The 18,677-nt window shown below is 37.7% G+C and overlaps 1 protein-coding gene across 1 annotated transcript in view; it reads left to right on the top strand.

Moving 5' to 3' along the window:
* The window catches only part of OXCT1 (3-oxoacid CoA-transferase 1), an 85,896-nt gene extending 68,558 nt beyond the window's left edge, over nucleotides 1–17,338 (top strand). The window contains exons 14-17 of the mRNA XM_030467742.1: nucleotides 42–131; nucleotides 6,182–6,262; nucleotides 8,202–8,303; nucleotides 14,295–17,338. Coding sequence (XP_030323602.1) covers nucleotides 42–131; nucleotides 6,182–6,262; nucleotides 8,202–8,303; nucleotides 14,295–14,330 — 309 coding nt within the window. The 3' untranslated portion in view covers nucleotides 14,331–17,338. The remainder of the gene's footprint in view (nucleotides 1–41; nucleotides 132–6,181; nucleotides 6,263–8,201; nucleotides 8,304–14,294) is intronic.
* Nucleotides 17,339–18,677: the final 1,339 nt, after the last annotated feature.

Here is an 18,677-nt window from a genome sequence, read left to right as displayed (position 1 = left end):
GCAATAAAAATATTACATTTCCATTAAAAATTTAATTTTAGGGTAAGATGGTGAAAGGAATGGGAGGTGCCATGGACCTTGTATCCAGTGCACAGACGAAAGTGGTTGTTACTATGGAGCACTCAGCCAAGGTAAGACTGACACTTCTTTCTGAATAAGTGTTTTGTGCTATACTAAAAAAAAAAAAAAAGAAATAAAACCAGACATCTTTCATTCTGCTACTTTGTGAGGATTTGACAGTTTTGCTATTAGTTATGAAGGTGCAACAAGGAGATAGGTTAATATGGTTCCTTTCCTCTTGTGAATCATTCACCATAGAAAAAGAATTAAATGCTTGAAATACTAACCTGACTTTTAAAAGCTGCACACAGGTTTTTTTTTTACTAACTTCATGCAAATTTAATGATTGTGGCAATTGCCAGAGTTACAGTAGATGCTACCCCAGAGGTTTTCCTCTTTGCCTCAGAATAATTTGAAAAATGAGGTTCCCATTGTTAAATGCTTGTTATGATGGAAAGTTATTTACCTCTGAAGTTGCCAGTCAAATTGGTACTGACAGCTTAATAGAACAGATCTTTTTGGCATGATGAGATGCAGACTGCCTTACATCATTATGTGCTAAGAATTAATCGAAGTTTCTTTGTGGAGGGAGTTTTATAGATGTAAGTAGTCTTCCACAGAAGGTAATAGGAAACTTGAAATTTGAAACTTCTAAAACGGGACTGTCCAAACTATAACAAAAATAAAGTGAAGGGCAAAAATCTCTTTTTTCAGGGAATTCTACCAAATGTATGCAAATTATTTTGGTTTTTTTCTAAATTTCTGTGTTCCTCTTAGTCCAAAATTTCGTGTGTCTGCAATAAGAATTAGTTGTGTTTTGTTTAAGGTAATTGTCAGAATGGCTGAGGGCAACCCTAACTAATTTGCATAGTAAACTATGTAAACAGATATGTAAATATGAAAGGTAAACTTAATGTTTGAGTGTTTTTTAAATGTGATTGGAAGAATGAATTTTCAATTTAAAAAAATGGTTGAAAAATATAGTAGTTTCATAATTTATACTAAGCTGCAATCTCAATTTTTAGTAACATTTTTAGTAACAGGTCTAAGTCTGGCCCAATAGTTTTCATATGCACATGTATAAATAAGTAAATGAAAGTACAAAGAAAATTTATCTATATGATTCACATCCTTGTTACAGTTTACCTGAATATGTAATTATCCATTTCTTCCAACACATACTTCAGGTATTAATGTGACCTTAATAAATACTTATGCTAAATTTCTAGTTACTGGCTCAGAGTTCACATACAATGTAATAATTCATACCGATTTTTCTCATAAAAGGACTATTACAAAATTCTTTTTTTGGTACTGTGTTTAAAAGTTGTTTTGCATGTTGTTTTTTTTGTCAATAAGAGTACTGAAACCTGAAACAGATGGAAACACGAAACAGATTCACTGTTACAAAGAGTCCAGACATAGACTTACTATTTTAGCCTATGTCTACATAACTTGGGCTCTTAGGTACGTGGGATGCCTGGTGTGCACTTCTAGAAAGCCAGGAATAGGCTTTCACAAATTATTTCCTGTGCTCTTGTGAAAAGGCACTGCAAAACTAAACCATGTGCATGATTTTTGATATTATTTTCATTTTTAAATGGAGGGTACTCTTGGCATTCTTTCCTTGTACCTAGCCTTATTTTGGGGTCTTAATACTGCTACTTCTTGTTTATGTGAAAGTACAGATTATGAAATAAGGAAATCTAATGTTTGAAAATCAAGAGCTGCTCTTCGAGTTTTCAAGTACCCCTGTCTGTAATATTTTTTATCGATTTGATACAAGAGCAAGTACAGAACCTGTGAGACGAGTTCTGAAAATCAGATGCTTTTTTATTGGGGTTCTTACAGAGCTAATTTTATATTCACAGCTTTTAAATTCTTTAGCCTACAGATTTTCTCACAAATGTGTTGCATGTGTTTCAGTGCACCAGAAGAGCAATCTTTCATGCATGTCTGCATGTATCGTGACAATCTTCTCTCTGCTAGCTCTTTAGTGTTCTGTTCAATATCTTCACTGATGATTTAGATGAGGGGATTGAGTCCACCATCAGCAAATTCGCAGACGACACTAAGCTGGGGGGGAGTGTGGATCAGCTGAAAGGCAGGAGGGCTCTGCAGAGGGACCTGGACAAACTGGAGAGTTGGGCTGATTCCAATGGGATGAGGTTCAACACGGCCAAGTGCTGGGTCCTGCACTTTGGCCACAACAACCCCATGCAGCGCTACAGGCTGGGGACAGAGTGGCTGGAGAGCAGCCAGGCAGAAAGGGACCTGGGAGTCTGGATTGACAGGAAGCTGAACATGAGCCAGCAGTGTGCCCAGGTAGCCAAGAAGGCCAATGGCATCCTGGCCTGTATCCGGAACAGCGTCACCAGCAGGTCCAAGGAAGTGATTCTGCCCCTGTACTCAGCCCTGGTGAGGCCACACCTCGAGTACTGTGTCCAGTTCTGGGCCCCCCAGTTCAGGAAGGATATCGAGGTCCTGGAGCAGGTCCAAAGGAGGGCAACCAGGCTGGTGAAGGGACTCGAGCACAGACCCTATGAGGAGAGGCTGAGAGAGCTGGGGCTGTTCAGCCTAAAGAAGAGGCGGCTCAGGGGAGACCTCATTGCTGTCTACAACTACCTGAAAGGAGGGTGTAGCCAGGTGGGGGTTGGTCTCTTTTGCCAGACGACTTTCAACAAGACAAGAGGGCATGGTCTTAAGTTGTGCCAGGGGAAATTTAGGTTAGATATTAGAAAGAATTTCTTTACGGAGAGAGTGATCCGGCATTGGAATGGGCTGCCCAGGGAAGTAGTGGATTCTCCGTCCCTGGAGTTATTTAAAAAGAGACTGGATGTGGCACTCAGTGCCATGGTCTAGCAACCGCAACGGTGGTTCAAGGGTTGGACTCGATGATCTCTGAGGTCCCTTCCAACCCAGCCAATTCTATGATTCTATGATTCTATGACATTTTTGTTATCTTATTCTGCAAATAAATAATAAGAAATTTATCATTAGACACATTAGTCTCTTGTACATTAGTCTCTTGTAAATCAAAAGCAGTCAAGATCTGATGGATGGCAATACAGTGGAAGGCTTGGGGTATACGTAGTTCTTCAGTGAACATGTTCGAGAGCTGCTGCAGTAAGGTAGCTCTTGCAGTCATTTTTGTATCATTTATAATCTTCTGAAGAATCTTTTCATCCTTTTCAAGTTTTTTTATGTAACACCAGTGGAGTCTTAAACATTGAAGTAAGATTTCTAAGAGTTTAAAACCACATTGTCCTTTCAGTCCACATGTTGCAATTTTTGAACATAGCAATAGGCTAAGTCCATACAAATGTAGGCAAAATGTAATTGATATGAGGGTGAAGATAGTGTCTCTCTTAACCCTTAGAAAAATACTCAGTGAATTATCCTCTTTTCAACTCTGATATATTGTATATTACAAATGAAACAAAATATGCTTTGCTCCAGATTGTTTACATCTTTAGTTATTTAAATTTTTACATGTAATGACAGCCCAAAGGTATGGAAGAAAAATCACAGAACATATAATGAATTTTGTACAAGACTCTTCAGCTTGCAAAATGCTGCTGAGGAATGATAACACAGAAATAGACAAAATAACAAGGGCACACAGAAGATGGATGCAAAATAGCTAGTCACTGCCTTATAGAAGTACAGGTAGCCAATGGAAATTAGCAACAAGTTAACAAGTTTAAAACATGTTTTTCACAGCCAGCTCATGACGTTGTGAGTGATAGGTGAGATGATGAAGGGTGTCTAAGAACTATGTCTGTATGAAACAGTTATATTTATGATAACTAAAGAGCATTGCCCAGAAGCAGTCTCTTGCAGAATGTCAGGAACCAGGAGGGCATATCTGCAGAAGGGTGACAACTTTTCCTCTGTCTGCTTAGGCCACTATGAGACACTTGGCAAAGGGACCTTAAGTGTAAATTTTTATGTTATTCCTTAATGTATTTTTTACTTAATTATGTTTTTGATCACAATGATGAAGAAAAATAATAGAATGTGAAGTTGTTATTTAATCTCTAAACAGCCACTGTGTATCTGTGACTAGCATGCTGAATACTGCCAAAGAACAGTCAAGTTCTTACCCCATATCATCACTGACATGTTTTGCAAAACATAGTAAAATAATAGGTGCTAATTGTTTCATGTAGTGAAATGAGTTGTCTACACCATTCAGAAAGATAAAATGGAAACTAGTTTTAAGCACTTGATTACTGCAAAGTGGAGCACTGAATTGAAAACTCCAATCATTATGAATAGTTTTGATTTTAATGTGTTGTGGAAGGTTAAGGACATTTTTGTTCTTCAACAACAGAATTTTTTACTTAAAGCAGACTGTAACACATTGAGGTTTTATATATCTACACATCTGTCTTTTCCTTCATCTGAACAAGTTCTGTATAAACTCAGACAGTAAAAAATAATTTCATTTGGATTCCTAATTCTGATAGCACCCTGGTAGATGCCTTCCAAAAGTCTCCTTTAATACCAACTGATAATAAAATAATCTTCAGCTCAAGTGTTAAGAAGCTGGAATATATTAGTTCCCAGAGTCACAGGACCCATTCAAGATGTCAAATCTGCAAGTCTATGAATTCCAATCTCAACTTGGTACCAAGAAGTGATGCTCATTTCACATGGCTGAGAAGTAAACCTGTTATGTTACTGAAGATACTAAGAAAAGTACAGATTAATCTTGGCTTTTAGGCTTTTAGGGCAGGAAGGTGCTCAAGATGAACAAGATACAAATAGATCATTTGAAAGTCACTCTGTCCCAAGTCATTATTTGCACTGAGAGTGAATGAGTTTCACCAGAGTATCTGCCCTGGTACTAGATGTGGATCTTGCTGGTATGGTAAGAATGAAAAAATAGTTTTTCACTGAAAAAGATAAAATGAGAAATACATGGATTGCTTATTTTGTTGTCACTCAGGAGTCAAGCTGGCTGAGACATAGTTCCTGACCTTATATTAAGCCTTAAGGCAAAATTGTAAATTTGAAAAATACTGTGTTCATTAAGTGAGACGTAATACTCTGAGAGTTTTGAAAGGAATAGCTGAAAACTGGTTATTTGAGAAAAATTAAGAGCATGTCATAATGGGATGTAGACATTATGCTGCCTCTGTAAAATCCCTACAAATACTAATTGAAAGCATAGTAACCCATCGATGTCCTTAGCATATATTCAGAGCTCTTGCAGACTACATTTATTTATCAGGATCTAAAGCCATTTGCGAGCTATTATAATGATTAAAAGAAAAAGAAAAAAAATAGCAAAAAAATATTTAGAAAAAACAAAAAAATTCACACTCAAGCCTTACCTGCTCAGCTTCGTGTAAGAAGCTGTGTCTTCTCATTAAATAATGGTTTTCTTAGGTGTTAAAGTAGCTGGTGTTTGGTGCCTCAGAAAAGGAAGTATATCCTATTTCCTTGGAATACGTCCAATTTTCTATAGTTAGATTCTTTTCTGTATTTGTATGCCGATTTCCTCTGCATAAAACAAATAATGTAACTTCTGTGTAGCACTTGAGAATATTGCACTCATTTCTTACTCTGATTTTAGGTTTTCCTGGAGAGATGGAGGGAATGGGAATTCAATGTGAGTTAGGAAACTGCATTTACTGTTTTCAGAGCGTGACAATGCACTTGAGTCCTAGGAGTTTGAAATGCCTTTGTGTATGACTGATCCTGACATAGTGTTTGTGATAAAATATAAGAAGGAGAAATGTCATGCCTTCAGTGTCTCTCCCTAATTTTTGTCCTTTATGTGAGGTCCTGTGTATCTCTCATCCTCACACAATAGCAGGAAAGGCAAGTGGGTAATTAGAAGTCTGCAGAACTTCTGAACTCAGGAGCCTGCTCATGGGTACTCTGAGATTCTTGATAGTCATCTCTCCATATCTGGAATTTAGCTAACAGCTATCCCAAATGGCCAGAGATGTAATCTTCCATAGATTTGATACCAAAGAGTGTTCTGAGTACAGTGCATATTTTGATAACTCTGAATGGCTACAACTGTGATTTTCAAGTATGTGTTTGAATTCTGAGTAAATGCATTGTTTTTGAAAATTAATGCTTGTCTGTATATTTTTAAACACAGGGCAATGTCCATAAAATCTTGGAAGAGTGCAGTTTACCACTTACAGGGAAACAATGTGTAAACCGCATCATTACAGAGAAGGTAAAGTACTTTTCTTGCATCCTTGTCAATGCTTTTCCTCCCCTAGCTGTAAGAAGGGAGACTCAGTAAAACTGGTAAAGCTTAGTGAAAATGAAGGGTATATTCAGTATCTGTTGCCAGTGAAGGGCAAAGATTCCACTGGAGTTCAGTTCCAAAGGTCTGAGGGTTGTTTTTTTTCTCTTTAGGTTTTGTCCTCATTGACATCTAGTGTACTAGATTATACTCTTGGGAAACTTCAGAACAAAGATGCATGAGTAGTATGCAAAGTGTGCATCTCCTTGTTTTTCCTAAAGTATTCCTGCAAATTTGACATGTGAGATACAAATTCTCAAATACAGCTGTAATCACAGCTCATTTTTTTCCAACAGAGCAACTAATTGTCATCTTACTTGGTGTATATTACAGACTCTTGGAGAGCAACACAGCCTGTAGCTATGGCAGGACTTTAGTTCTTTTGTCCTTACTTGATCCCATTTGTGAAGCAGTTTACTCTCCAGTGCAAGTACATGTGAACATCTCATATTGCGGCTGTTCAAAGTACATTAAAGGATGTTTTCAGTAGAGAATAAGAGACTTAATGTTTTTGCTATAATCCTGCACTCCTTTTATTATCAGTGTTTACATATTTAAGGGCTGAGAGTAGTCCCCCTGTGAGCTACCTGTCATACTAAATAGAAATGCATCAAAGGTCCTGGTGTAAATTTGCTTTCTCCTGATGCTATATTGCTGTAATTTAAAGGTTTTGCTCTCCAAAAAGTAAGAGAAAAGAAAATGTGGAAGGTTTTCCAGCCTTCTGTGAACTGGCCACATACAAATATAGGCTACAAAAAAAAAGGAGAGTGAGCAAGAACTGATGAAAAATGAGCAAGCAGATGTTTGAGACTCAGTACTTCTCAGACCGTGTCAGACTGCTTGTCACCAGGAGGTGATGCAAATGTACAATGCTACTTTGATAGTGTTGTAAATTCTGTATCCACACTACCTTCCTAGTGTGCGTGTTCCTTATGACCAGCTTGTCTAGGACTTCAAGGAGCTAAAGGGTTTCAGTCCCATAAATCAGTTTCATGTGCTCAGAGGACAGCTGAACTTTAGTATGCCTCTGTGATGAGCTTAAGACTTGGCCTTCATTTCAAGTCTTTTGCTGCTGACTATTTTTTTTAAGGAAAATTACTATAGACCTTATGGTTTCCATGGCAACTAGCTTGCAACCTGTGTATCTCCCTCTGGTAGACACCATTAAAGTGCACATCGTTTTACAGGTGATTTTATTTCATGCAATTGTAAGTCTTGGAAGTGGAAAGCATGTCTTAGGAAGACATTAGAATGAACATCCTTTGCTCCTTTCAGCCACTTTCTCCCAGACTTGCTGTTCCAAATACAAGGAATCTTGTCACCTGAAAATACTGAAGTTTGTACTGGGTTTGCAATAGCTGTGGGAGAAGTTTATAATCTAACAAAGGTATCAACCACTCTATACCTCTCTGCTAGCCTTAAATCAAAACAGAAGAATCACAGAATCACAGAATGGTAAGGGGTTGGAAGGGGCCTCTGAGGATCATCCATTCCATCTGGAATGAGGGATGCACTGTATTTTTCTGTTTTATAATATCTTGCATTGTCTTGCAGCAAGCATATCTCAGCCCTTTAGTTTGGAACTCCCACTGTTCACTACATTGGAGCAGGATGCATGGTCCTTGTTTTATGCAATGAAGAACAGTTGCACATTTTCCCCAGGAAACTAAAACACCTCATATTTTAGATTCAGGTATAAATAAATATAGCACAAAACTTGATTGGTCAACCAGCTGATAATGGTATCTTTTGTTACTGAGAGAACGTCACCTTCTTCAGCACACAATTTTGTATAATATTACTACTTGCATCCTTATTTTCTGCTTTGATAATAAAATATAAATTCCTTGCTGTTTGAACCTGACAGGCTGTGTTTGATGTGGATAAGAAGAAGGGATTGACCCTTGTGGAAATATGGGAAGGACTGACAGTGGATGATATTAAGAAAAGCACTGGCTGTGACTTCACCGTAAGTAGTTTTTAAAACAAATATAGTAAGTCCAGTGTCCACAGATATTCATCACAAATATTCATGAAGACTTTACAGACACAGTAATTTTCCTCTTTGCAGTAAGATTACTTGTGGAACTTAAAGTGGAAATGAGATAATTATGGCTAGCCTAGTATGGTGGTACTGGAAGCATTAGAAGCTAAGAAAAAACAGGATATGGAGCACAAAGAAATGTGCTAAGAGTGAAGGACAATATTGAACAGGAACTTTTATTATGCTTTGAAGAGAATGTTTGAGATTGATGATGTTTGAGAGGTGAATTAATATTTGTTTTTCCACTGTATAAATTAGTTTTCTTAACTCTCTGCTGCTAAGTTTTTGTGCTATCTTTGGGTAAGATTGTGAGTCTTCTCAGTCACATTATCCACTCTGTGTTACTAGTGTCAATCAGTTAAATGCTCTACTGTTGATTTCTTTTTCTCTCCCATTGCCTTGTACAAATGAAACTTAGGCTCTGCATTAATCCAGAAAGCCACTGCCTTTTGACCTTCACATTCATTCTTAAGTCTCAGTTACTGCTGACACAAAACTGACTTATTAATGGAAATCTGTAGCACTTTAGATTGGAACTGATTGCATCTGTATGGTTGATATAACATACAGTTTTGTTCTGGCCTCCTCCATGCACATTATAAATTTTTTTTCTGAGTTATGAGGTCTTTTGGGGTGAGCCAGCCCTCCTTTCATGAGGACAGCAAGTATTACAGCGTACAAATTCTTCTGTAAAGCTAGCTGGGCAATGTTTGTAATGAAGTATAATACCCTTCCTCTTTTCAGTTTCATGGCATGGCACGTAATTGAAAGACTGCAAACCATTTTGGATATCCTTATGAATACTAAGGCTTTGAGCATACTATTGGCAGCAAGTAAAACTATCTGAGCAATGAGCCTGTGGAATTTCATTAATTTCCTGTGTCCATTAGAAAGCATTTCTGGCAACCAATATAACAGTGTATGTTCTCCTTACAGAGATTTAAGTAGTTTAAATAAAGACCTACTTGCTTCTGAAAATGCATTTGTTAACAGCTATCATCCAAAATTAAAACATAAAAGTGACTGTGTAGGTTTGTATCTCTTGCAGTCACTTTGTATCGTTCTTGCATATTTAATTTGGGAATTAACTCAATGATGAATTTAAAGGTTCTATGCTTAATAAGCATTTAAATGAACTGAAACTACAAGGAGAGGACTTCTGTTGTTTGAAGACACCAGTCCTTAAGTATTCCAAACCTTCTTGTTTGGAAGGAGTTGTTTTCTTTTAGGTTAAGCTGGCCAATATATATGTATTTAATTGAACATGTGTTACATAAAGTCAAGTCCAGCAGACTTTGCTCAAGGCAATGAAAGCAGAAGTAAACAAAGCATTCAGAGAAAGGAGTGATAAGCTTAAAATTATGGACACAGACAGTATGATAGGGCAAGACTATTAGGATCAAAGAAAAAATAACCACTACCCACTGTCCTGTAGTGCTTTCCTGTAAATGTTACAGAAGGAGCAGTATAAATTTTGAGACTTTAGCGTAGCCTGAAATTGGCAATTGCTAAGAGTTACTACAAGAATACACTGTTTAAAAAAATCTAGGTCCGTGTGATCTATCCCACTACCACGAAGGGATACACAGTTTACTAGTTCTCCTGAAAGCAAACTCTGGAACAGGCTGCTTTGGCTGGCTGCTGCGGTCATGCATGAAACCACGCTCCACTGAAATAGCTCTGGCCATGAGAAATGTAGATGCTGCTTGTTTTTTTTCCTCTGCTGAATAATGTTTTCAGGTCACAGTGACCCAGTCCTCTCATTGAATTCTTTATTTTTGGATTTCAAAGCTTTCATTGACATCTGTGACAGCAAGAATAGGTCACTGTTGTTTAATAGGGGACCCCTGATCGCCTTTTTTTTTTTTTTGTACATGGCAACAGCTCCTTCACTTAGTTTTGGAGTTCAGAAAATAGATTTGAGAATCGTGATAGGCATTTGTTCAGAAAGCAGCCTCCTCAAGACTGCCTCAGGCTTCCTTGCAAGAGTATTGGTTGTGCTTGTGATTATTTCTGTTCGCTGAATGAGACATCTTGTTCTTGTTTATATTGGTGACAGGAACTTTGGAGATACTGTATTGCTGCAGTAAAAGCATTTTTGCTAGTTTGATACAGAACTAATGGGTGGGAAATGAGGATTTGACCCTTTCCTAGCAGCTTTCTTCAGTGGATATAGTGAATGATCTGAAATAAATGAAACACCTCTCTAGGCTGATTACAAGGCAGATTTTAAAGGTTGGATATACCTTATATATAGCTATGTTTCCCCATGGAGATTACTCCATTTTTGGAGAGAACATTGTAGCCCATATAGCTTTCTTTGAGACACGCTTGGCTATACAGTCCCATTTTCACAGCCTTGTGAAAAGCCTTACTTACTTGGAAAAAAAATCTCCTGAAGTACATTTGCAACACCAAAGTATCAAAGAAAACATGATTTAGAGACAGCAGTCTTGATTGTAGACTGGCATCATATAAAAAATAAGCAATATGACCTTGATTTTACTGTTCTGTGAAGACAAAGTGCTGACTTACCTTGCATGCTAAAAACACATTTGCTGTAACCTAGCATATGGATCACCTTGGCAGGTAATCTGTTTGGGTTTGTATGGGTTTCTGTTTGGGTTTGTACTGGTTTGTACTGTTGATGAGACCATGAGAGAAACAGACTAAGAACCATACTTTTGCAGATACCAGGATAAATCTGTCTAGATAAAAATTCCAAATCCCACCTCTGCTTCCCCTCTTTTTTTATTTTGCTTGATGCAACAGCTCAGTTTTACAAAATTATCTCAATTTAGGAAGAGCATCTGCCAAGGAAACATTAGGTACCTGAATAGTATTTCACTAGTGTATGTTTAAAAAGAAATTGTCTGTCCTAACTTGAAGCCATTGAGTGCAGAGTGACAGATGATATTGTTTTAGTTTCTGGAATCAAATTTTCCTTTGAGGAAAAAGGTTGTTGCAGGATTGAGTCAGTTTTGAAATTAATATTTTGGTTTTTTCCTGGTCAGTCACCCCCCGCTGCAAAAGTCACATTAGTCACATTAATCACAGATTTTTGTACAAAACCTGATATTGGAATTGTGTTGGAATTTTCATTTTTTTCTGCAATTTCAAAGAGTTATGAGTAATAGGGGGTAAGCAACTTAAATTATTTTAACAAATACACTTGCAGGGGTCATATTTGTCGAGGGGCTTTTTCACATTTTTGAGCAGTAACTTGCCTTTGCATACCTGGTAAATTCATTAGAAGTTATGGGGACTCAGCATCTTTCAGAATGAAAGAAAGACCTTGAAAGAACTGCTTGCTATAATGAAACATTATGAAATAATCAGAGGGCTGTTTGTGTATATGAAGAGGGTAATTTGAGTCTGGAAATCAGGGAATCAACAAGCTTGAATTGCAGGGAGCCTCCTGAAGCTGTATGTCCTCTCACCAGTTCAGAGCTGCTAGAGGGATGCCCAGGCAAACTCTTTCCACTCCACACACTGTGTATGAATGTGTTGCTTAGAAGGTTCTGTCAGAAAGTAGCAACCTTCCAAATGCTATTTACTGCAAAACAGTCTTCATTAAGCACATTCAGCCTTTACCAAGTTGACTGGCTACTGGGATTTAAAGCAGTGGACTTAGGGGGCTTTCTGCATTTTAGACTTGATTACTCCTTACTTTCCAAACACAAACCATCCCTTTTCTTACCATTTTCCTGCTTATTTAATAACATTTTATTCAGAGTGAACAGTTGTATTTGGATCAAGTGATGCTGGGCTCTTGCCACCTATGTTATCTTCAGCAGGCACTGTGACACTGCAGCACTCATGGGGATTGGACTCTTTCTAAAGCAGGTAGTGGTACACTCAAATGATAGCTGTTAGCATCAGATGTGCAGACATTACATTACATGTAATATGCTTATACAAATGTAAAACACTTGAGGTTGCAATGGCACCAAAATTTGCAACAGCATAAAACCAATTATCTCCTCCAGTAATTGCCTTTTGTCATTATTTGCAGAAAATAGATTTTAAGGGTGCTAGCTTCATTTTTTTTTTTTTTTTTTTTTTTTTCCCTTTACTTCAGTGGAACCATCTCTGAGCGAGACAGAAATATGGCCAGAGTAAGTGAGGGACATAGGCACTTCAAGTAAGAAATGTTGAAACATTTCTGGAACTAGTCCAGGAATGCTGCTGCTCTCAGGGAGTTTCTTCAGGCTCACTGCATTTGTACCTATTACATCTGTTTATTATACTAGTTCACACACAACTTTTGAAAAATCAGTGAACAGTTTCCATCCACTGAAAACATTTCATTAGCATTTGATACAGTAAACACATTCTTCATGAACTAAGCTTTCCTTGGTGGCTACTGTCATAAGTTTATAAATTATGATACCTAGTGGCTGGGGGAAGGATAATGTAGAAATCGAACTAGTACAGGAAATACAGCCCTCTACCTCTAAAAGAAATGCTTTAATGCTTGGAAAGTCCTTATATATCATTGTTTCATGAGCTAGATTCAGTACTTCTAAGTGAAAAAGATGGGATAAGGAGGCAGAAAGAATGCTGTATGTGATGTTTCACTGGGACACATTAATCAGCTAGGAGACAGATCATCTGTATAACTGTTTTTCATCCTGAACAAGTAAGTTCACATGAATTAGTTTTGATCTTCATCCTAGGGTGCCTATTTAACTAGGCTGGGATCAAGTGATGTTTAAAGAGGTCTTCTGTGTGGAGCTTTTCCTCAGGGTATCTTTATAGACCTGCAGCCAGAGCTCAATCAAATGTTAACTACTGATACACTTTAGAGTCTTCTCTGTATTCTTCCCATTTACACCTCTTTCCTCATCTGGTGAGCTGTTTAGGCTTACTTTGCTTTATTTCTTTTCTGGATATCTTATGATATCACTAACAGATTTTTACAAGTATATGGAATTAAAACAATAGAATGCATAAGTGTATCCTCATGAAAAAAACAAATGTGAATAGAAGAAGCAAGTTTTTTAAAAAAAGTAAAATTAGAAGTATTGAATTATTTACTCATCGAACAAATAATGAAACCAAATATCTATCTGTATTGTAGGTACAGTATATGTATAATATATTTACACATTTGATTGTATATGCTAATACATGTATTCCAAAACTCAGTTTACTACTTCTGCACAGACCCAGCATTGACAATGTCCTGTCTCCTGGTGGGTGGGGAGGAAAAGCAGAATGAACTTGGTTATTGAGTAAAGAAGCAAAATCATCACTTTAAGGTTTCTTGGCATGCTTTTCTTAATACTGAAGTAGCGATTCAGTCAGGTCATTAATATAATCTGTTGTTGCCTGTAAATTATTCAGGGTGTTGATGCATTAATGTAAGTGGATGAGAAGGTGATGGCTGAAGCTGCTGCCCATCTGCAGCAATCTTCTCTGTGTGGCAAACACAACTTCGCTGTACACAAACTATGACCACTCAAGGGCCAGTGCATTAACTAAGATACAGACTATTTCTGAGTTACCTTCCCATACCATTCTGTGAGCTGCTTATTGAAGAGCTGCTTCATCTGAGTTCAGCTATCCTTTCTGCTAGCATTAGGAGCCATCTGAAAAGACCATGCAATTTGAAGGGGCAAGTACAGGTTCAGCTGTCCAGATTTTATCTGTTTGCACTCTTCAATCGGTACTCCAACTCAAAATAAATGAAATTTAGAGACTCACTACTAGCAACAGACATATCTTGTATTTCTGCATCAGAAATTTAGATGTTTGAAATTTTATCTCTGAAATACTGCAAATATATCACTTTAAATAAATACAGTGTCTCTGGTCCTCAGTGGCACGTAATTGACAGAGGTGGAAGGGAATGGTGGGTTGTATTGCTATATCTTTATGCTAACTGTGATTTTTTTCCCTCCTTTTCACTAGGTTTCACCAAAACTAATACCAATGAGGCAGATTTAAAAGTGAAATACAGTCTGGGCTTAACTTGCCAGAAGTCTTGTTTCCAAATGGGAGCTCAGTGAAGAGAAATGGATGCCTGTTTTGCTATTTTACTTCTTTTTTTTTCTTAAGGGCTTTGTAAGTAGTTTCCAGATAGTTAAACTCAGGCTGTGACTATCAGCCTAAATTGTATTTTCCTTTCATAACATTACCAATTTTAATGGAAGGGTGAATTTATTCCCTAAATCCTAAAATGTTAATGAAGATTGTAAAAAAATTGCCTTGTAGACTCTGCCAAATAGTGCATTTTTTACACAGCTTCAGGAAATGACCATGCAAAACTTACGATTGTCTCTGCTTTTCCTGATGTCATTAAACTTACAATTCAGTCCATTGCTATGGAGCTACAGCACTTACTGTGTCCATTCTCCTGTAACAGTGTGTGAGGGGTTTTGATGTCATCTATAGCACATATATGCAGCTGTAGATAATCATCAAGAATATGGACTTCTCTTTTCCTGAAACTTTCAATGAGTCTGACAAAATTGTTTATACCATACCATTTGGTTATACCAAATAACTGGGTCCTTAGGTCTGAATGTATCTATTTCCACATTATGTGTCTGTTGGCATTTAGATGCCTACACCTTCCAAAGTCCAACTCTGACCCTTCTATTGAAATCATACAAACCAGAATGAGCCTCATACGAAGGAGGAAGATCAAAAAGTCTCTGTTCTCACACAGACAGCTGGTAGCTACGCAATTGTTCCACATGAACCACTCTTGTCTTCAGATAAAATCCTTTTCCCAAGCCCCCATTGAAAGGCAAATGAAGATTGTTTCTGGAGTGAGGTCTGTCCTTCCAGTGTTTCATAGAGAAACAGCAGAAGAGAATGTGGTGGGCACTGGGAATATTCTTCTGAAGAGAGTACAGTTGGTTAATGGTAAAAAGCAGTAAATTTGCACCACTTGCCAATCAAGGCACCAGCAAAAAATAGTTTGGAACCCAGTAGTGATAACTAGAATGAATGCCTAAGAGACAATCAAAATGAAGCTTTTCTTTCATAATGGTTCTGCTATTGTTAAAGGTCTTCCTTTCCTTGTTACTAATGACAAAATTACTGTTATTTTTGCAAATAGGTAATATGACAGCATTGGGTCTCACATCCGAAATCATCACAGTATGTCTTTATAATACAGAGCATGAATTGACTGGAAATGTTCTCCCCAAGTAGATGTTATGTAATTATGTCAAGATATGTTATGTTAAGACCTGAAACTACATGGATCAAAGTGTTCCAGAGTATCTTAATCCAGGATTAGCACAAGTTAATTTTTACCCACTTTTAGTTTTCACCAATTTTCCTTGTTTAGGTGTACTCTCTCTGTTATTTACTCATTCCAAATAAGTAACTTGCTTAAAGTTTGGCCATTTCTATTGCTCTGCTTATGGAGGTTTTGCAGATTACAGGTCTCTATATAACAAAAGTTCACTCATTATGAAACAGTTTTGTTTGCAAAAACACAGAGGCCTCTTCCCCAGTCCATAAGGACACTTCAGTGACAATTCTGACCCTTGTGCTGTACACAGCAAAGGGTGCCTATCTTTTCCTTAAGGGACAAGGATAGGTGAAGAGCTACTCTAAGGGAGTGGTACAGTCCCTGAAGGTGTCTTGTTCATTGGCACTCAGGGCTCTCTTAGAGAATACCCAGAATGGATGCTGTTTTTAGGGGAGGAGTATAAAAAATATTATACATGGGAAGATGTTGCTGTTAACTTATCCAGGGAAAAAAAGGTATATTTAAATACATGGGGAAGTCTTAAGCCCAATAATGAAATGTTCATCTCTTGCAATTACTGATACTATTAGTTGTAGGACTGACTAGTTAATTACAGCAAACATTTCTAACACATATTGAGTATCAGGAGAAGTATCTGAGGGCAGCATTAGGCATATCCTGCTTCTGTGATAGGGTTATGTTTTGCTGGTATACGCACAGAAGCCATAATTGTCATTAATATATGGCTATAAAGAGACTAATGACCTGATAATGTCTGGGAGTTCCACACCTTGTTTTCTGAAAGCAAAGAATTAGGAGCCAATAACTTCTAGGTTTCAGCTTTTCCAGTTCTCCACTTTTGGCCTTGAAAACACCTGGGCTCTTTGCCATGTCTCCTGTTGCTAGAAAGGAGATGGCTTTCTTCCTACCTCACAGGGATGTTGTGAGGAATAACCAGATAAGGTCTGCACAATAGTTATTTTTTCTCTTCAACTTGGGGATAACACTTGATCAACAGTGTGAGAGAGTACTTGAAGACTGTCACACATGCTGGATGTTTGAGTTTTGTGTCTTCTCTTATTTGTATCAGTGTTAATGTTAGACAGTGGAAGTCAATATACTCTGAAAACTGGGGGAGAAAGGAGAACAGCCTCTCTCTGAATACAACAATGGTGCAAATACCTGTATTTCACACTTAATTTTTTTTTAATCCTGAGGACAATATACTGGGGATAGAATATTGGTATTGTTATGAAAATATAATGTGTCCACAGTTTCAACAATCTCTTATTCCACTTTTTAAAATGATTTGTAAAGTGATTGTAGTAGAAGTAGAAGCTGAAGCACTCCTAAGTATTTCCCTCTCTGTGGATGCAAGCATGGTTTATAGTTGTGATGATCAGTATTCCAGGGGTGAGAGCTTCTTATTCCTTTTTGCTGGTTGAGGGTATGCATGAAGTTTTATTGGAGTATCATCACTGAGGCCGTCCACTGGTTGACAGCACTTCACAATACATGAACAGTTGACACTCTTTGTCCTGAAGACAACGATGGTTCTACTCTATTATCATATTGGACTTACTTCACTTTATATTTTATTGACTTTTTTCCCAAAAAAAGCAAATTAGAAAAATGAAGCATTATAGAAAACACAGTTGTACTATAAGCCCTGCAAACTAAACTGCAAAGTGCTTCTATGTATTTGCAAAGTAATTAATGAAATAAAGATTACAAATCTGGTGTTCCATCTATTGTTACCATTTTTCATGGTGTTCTATTCTGCCAACACACTAAAGGATTAGTTTGTGTTCACACCAGCATGTCACACCTGCCACTTCTTGGCAGAAGACTGAGGGATTTGATGAACAGAAACAATGCACCTCAAAACTTAGCTAACAGCTGGATTCTCCATGTTCTGCCTTCTCACTGTTGTCTCTGCTGGGTCATTTTCAAACATAATTATCACATCCATTTTTGTAATTACCTGATTTTCAGTCCAGTGGAATAATGAGCTACATATGTAGTCCTTAGAGAAGTGGGTTTTTAGCCTTTCGATTAAAACTGATGTAGATGACACATAGAGCTAAGTTCCATTAACCACCTGGTGAATAATAAATTAGATTATTGCAATGTGGTGAAAATGCTTGTCTGTGGATAGTGGGGTCATACTTCTATATAAGTCATAAGGTCATGAGTACGTATGTCACCATTCTGTCTTCATAAGTGTCATTAGAGAGCAGGTTGACAAATGAGAAGAAAAATGCTTAGAGTCTGAAAAAAAAACCTTGATGATTCACTCTGAAATGAAACTCTTCAGTAATTAATATGTGTGGTTAAAATCCAATAGTCTGCTACCCTTGTAAAGGAGAGTACAAGGTAAGTGCCAAAACCACAGAGATAGCATACAAGTCTTGAAGCTCTAAAATCTACTCATACAAATTCAGAGGTTAAAGTTTTCCACTGGCAAGAGGAGAAGATTGGTTAGAGCTGTATCCGAGCAGTTTTGTGATATCTGGTTATGTCTTCTCTTGCCTATTTTACAATATCCCTTTGTGTCTTTGACGCGTTGCAGTGTTCTGAGCCCTTCTTCTGCCTGTGTCTATCTGCTGCTATAGATCAGGGGTCTTAGTTCTGAATATGGATACAGTGCAGAACTGTGGCAGGTTTTAGTGGAACAACTTCAGGGGGCATCTTGAGAGGGTGAAAAATTTTCCTTTCTAAATGTATTTATGTAGCAGATTTTGAAACTCCAGCAAAGGTGAAATTAGCTATTCTGTCTGTGTTGTGAAATCTTGTAGTGCCTGTTTCACATATTTATTTTGAAGAGCCTGGAAGAAATCCTTCAAGGCCTGTGGGTTCTCCATCTGCTTCTACAGCTTGAGTACTGTGTCCAGTTCTGGGCCCCTCAGTTCAGGAAGGAGATTGAGGTGCTGGAGCAGGTCCAGAGAAGAGCAAGAAAGTTGTGAAGGGATCCAGCACAAGTCCTGTGAGGAAGGGCTGAGGGAGCTGGGGGTGTTCAGTCTGGAAAAGAGGAGGCTCAGGGTAGACCTCATCACTCTCTACAACTCCCTGAAAGGAGGTTGGAG

The sequence above is a fragment of the Calypte anna genome, chromosome Z (assembly GCF_003957555.1).
Source record: "Calypte anna isolate BGI_N300 chromosome Z, bCalAnn1_v1.p, whole genome shotgun sequence".
NCBI classification, from domain to species: Eukaryota; Metazoa; Chordata; class Aves; order Apodiformes; family Trochilidae; genus Calypte; species Calypte anna.
This window is presented reverse-complemented; position numbering and strand designations above follow the sequence as displayed.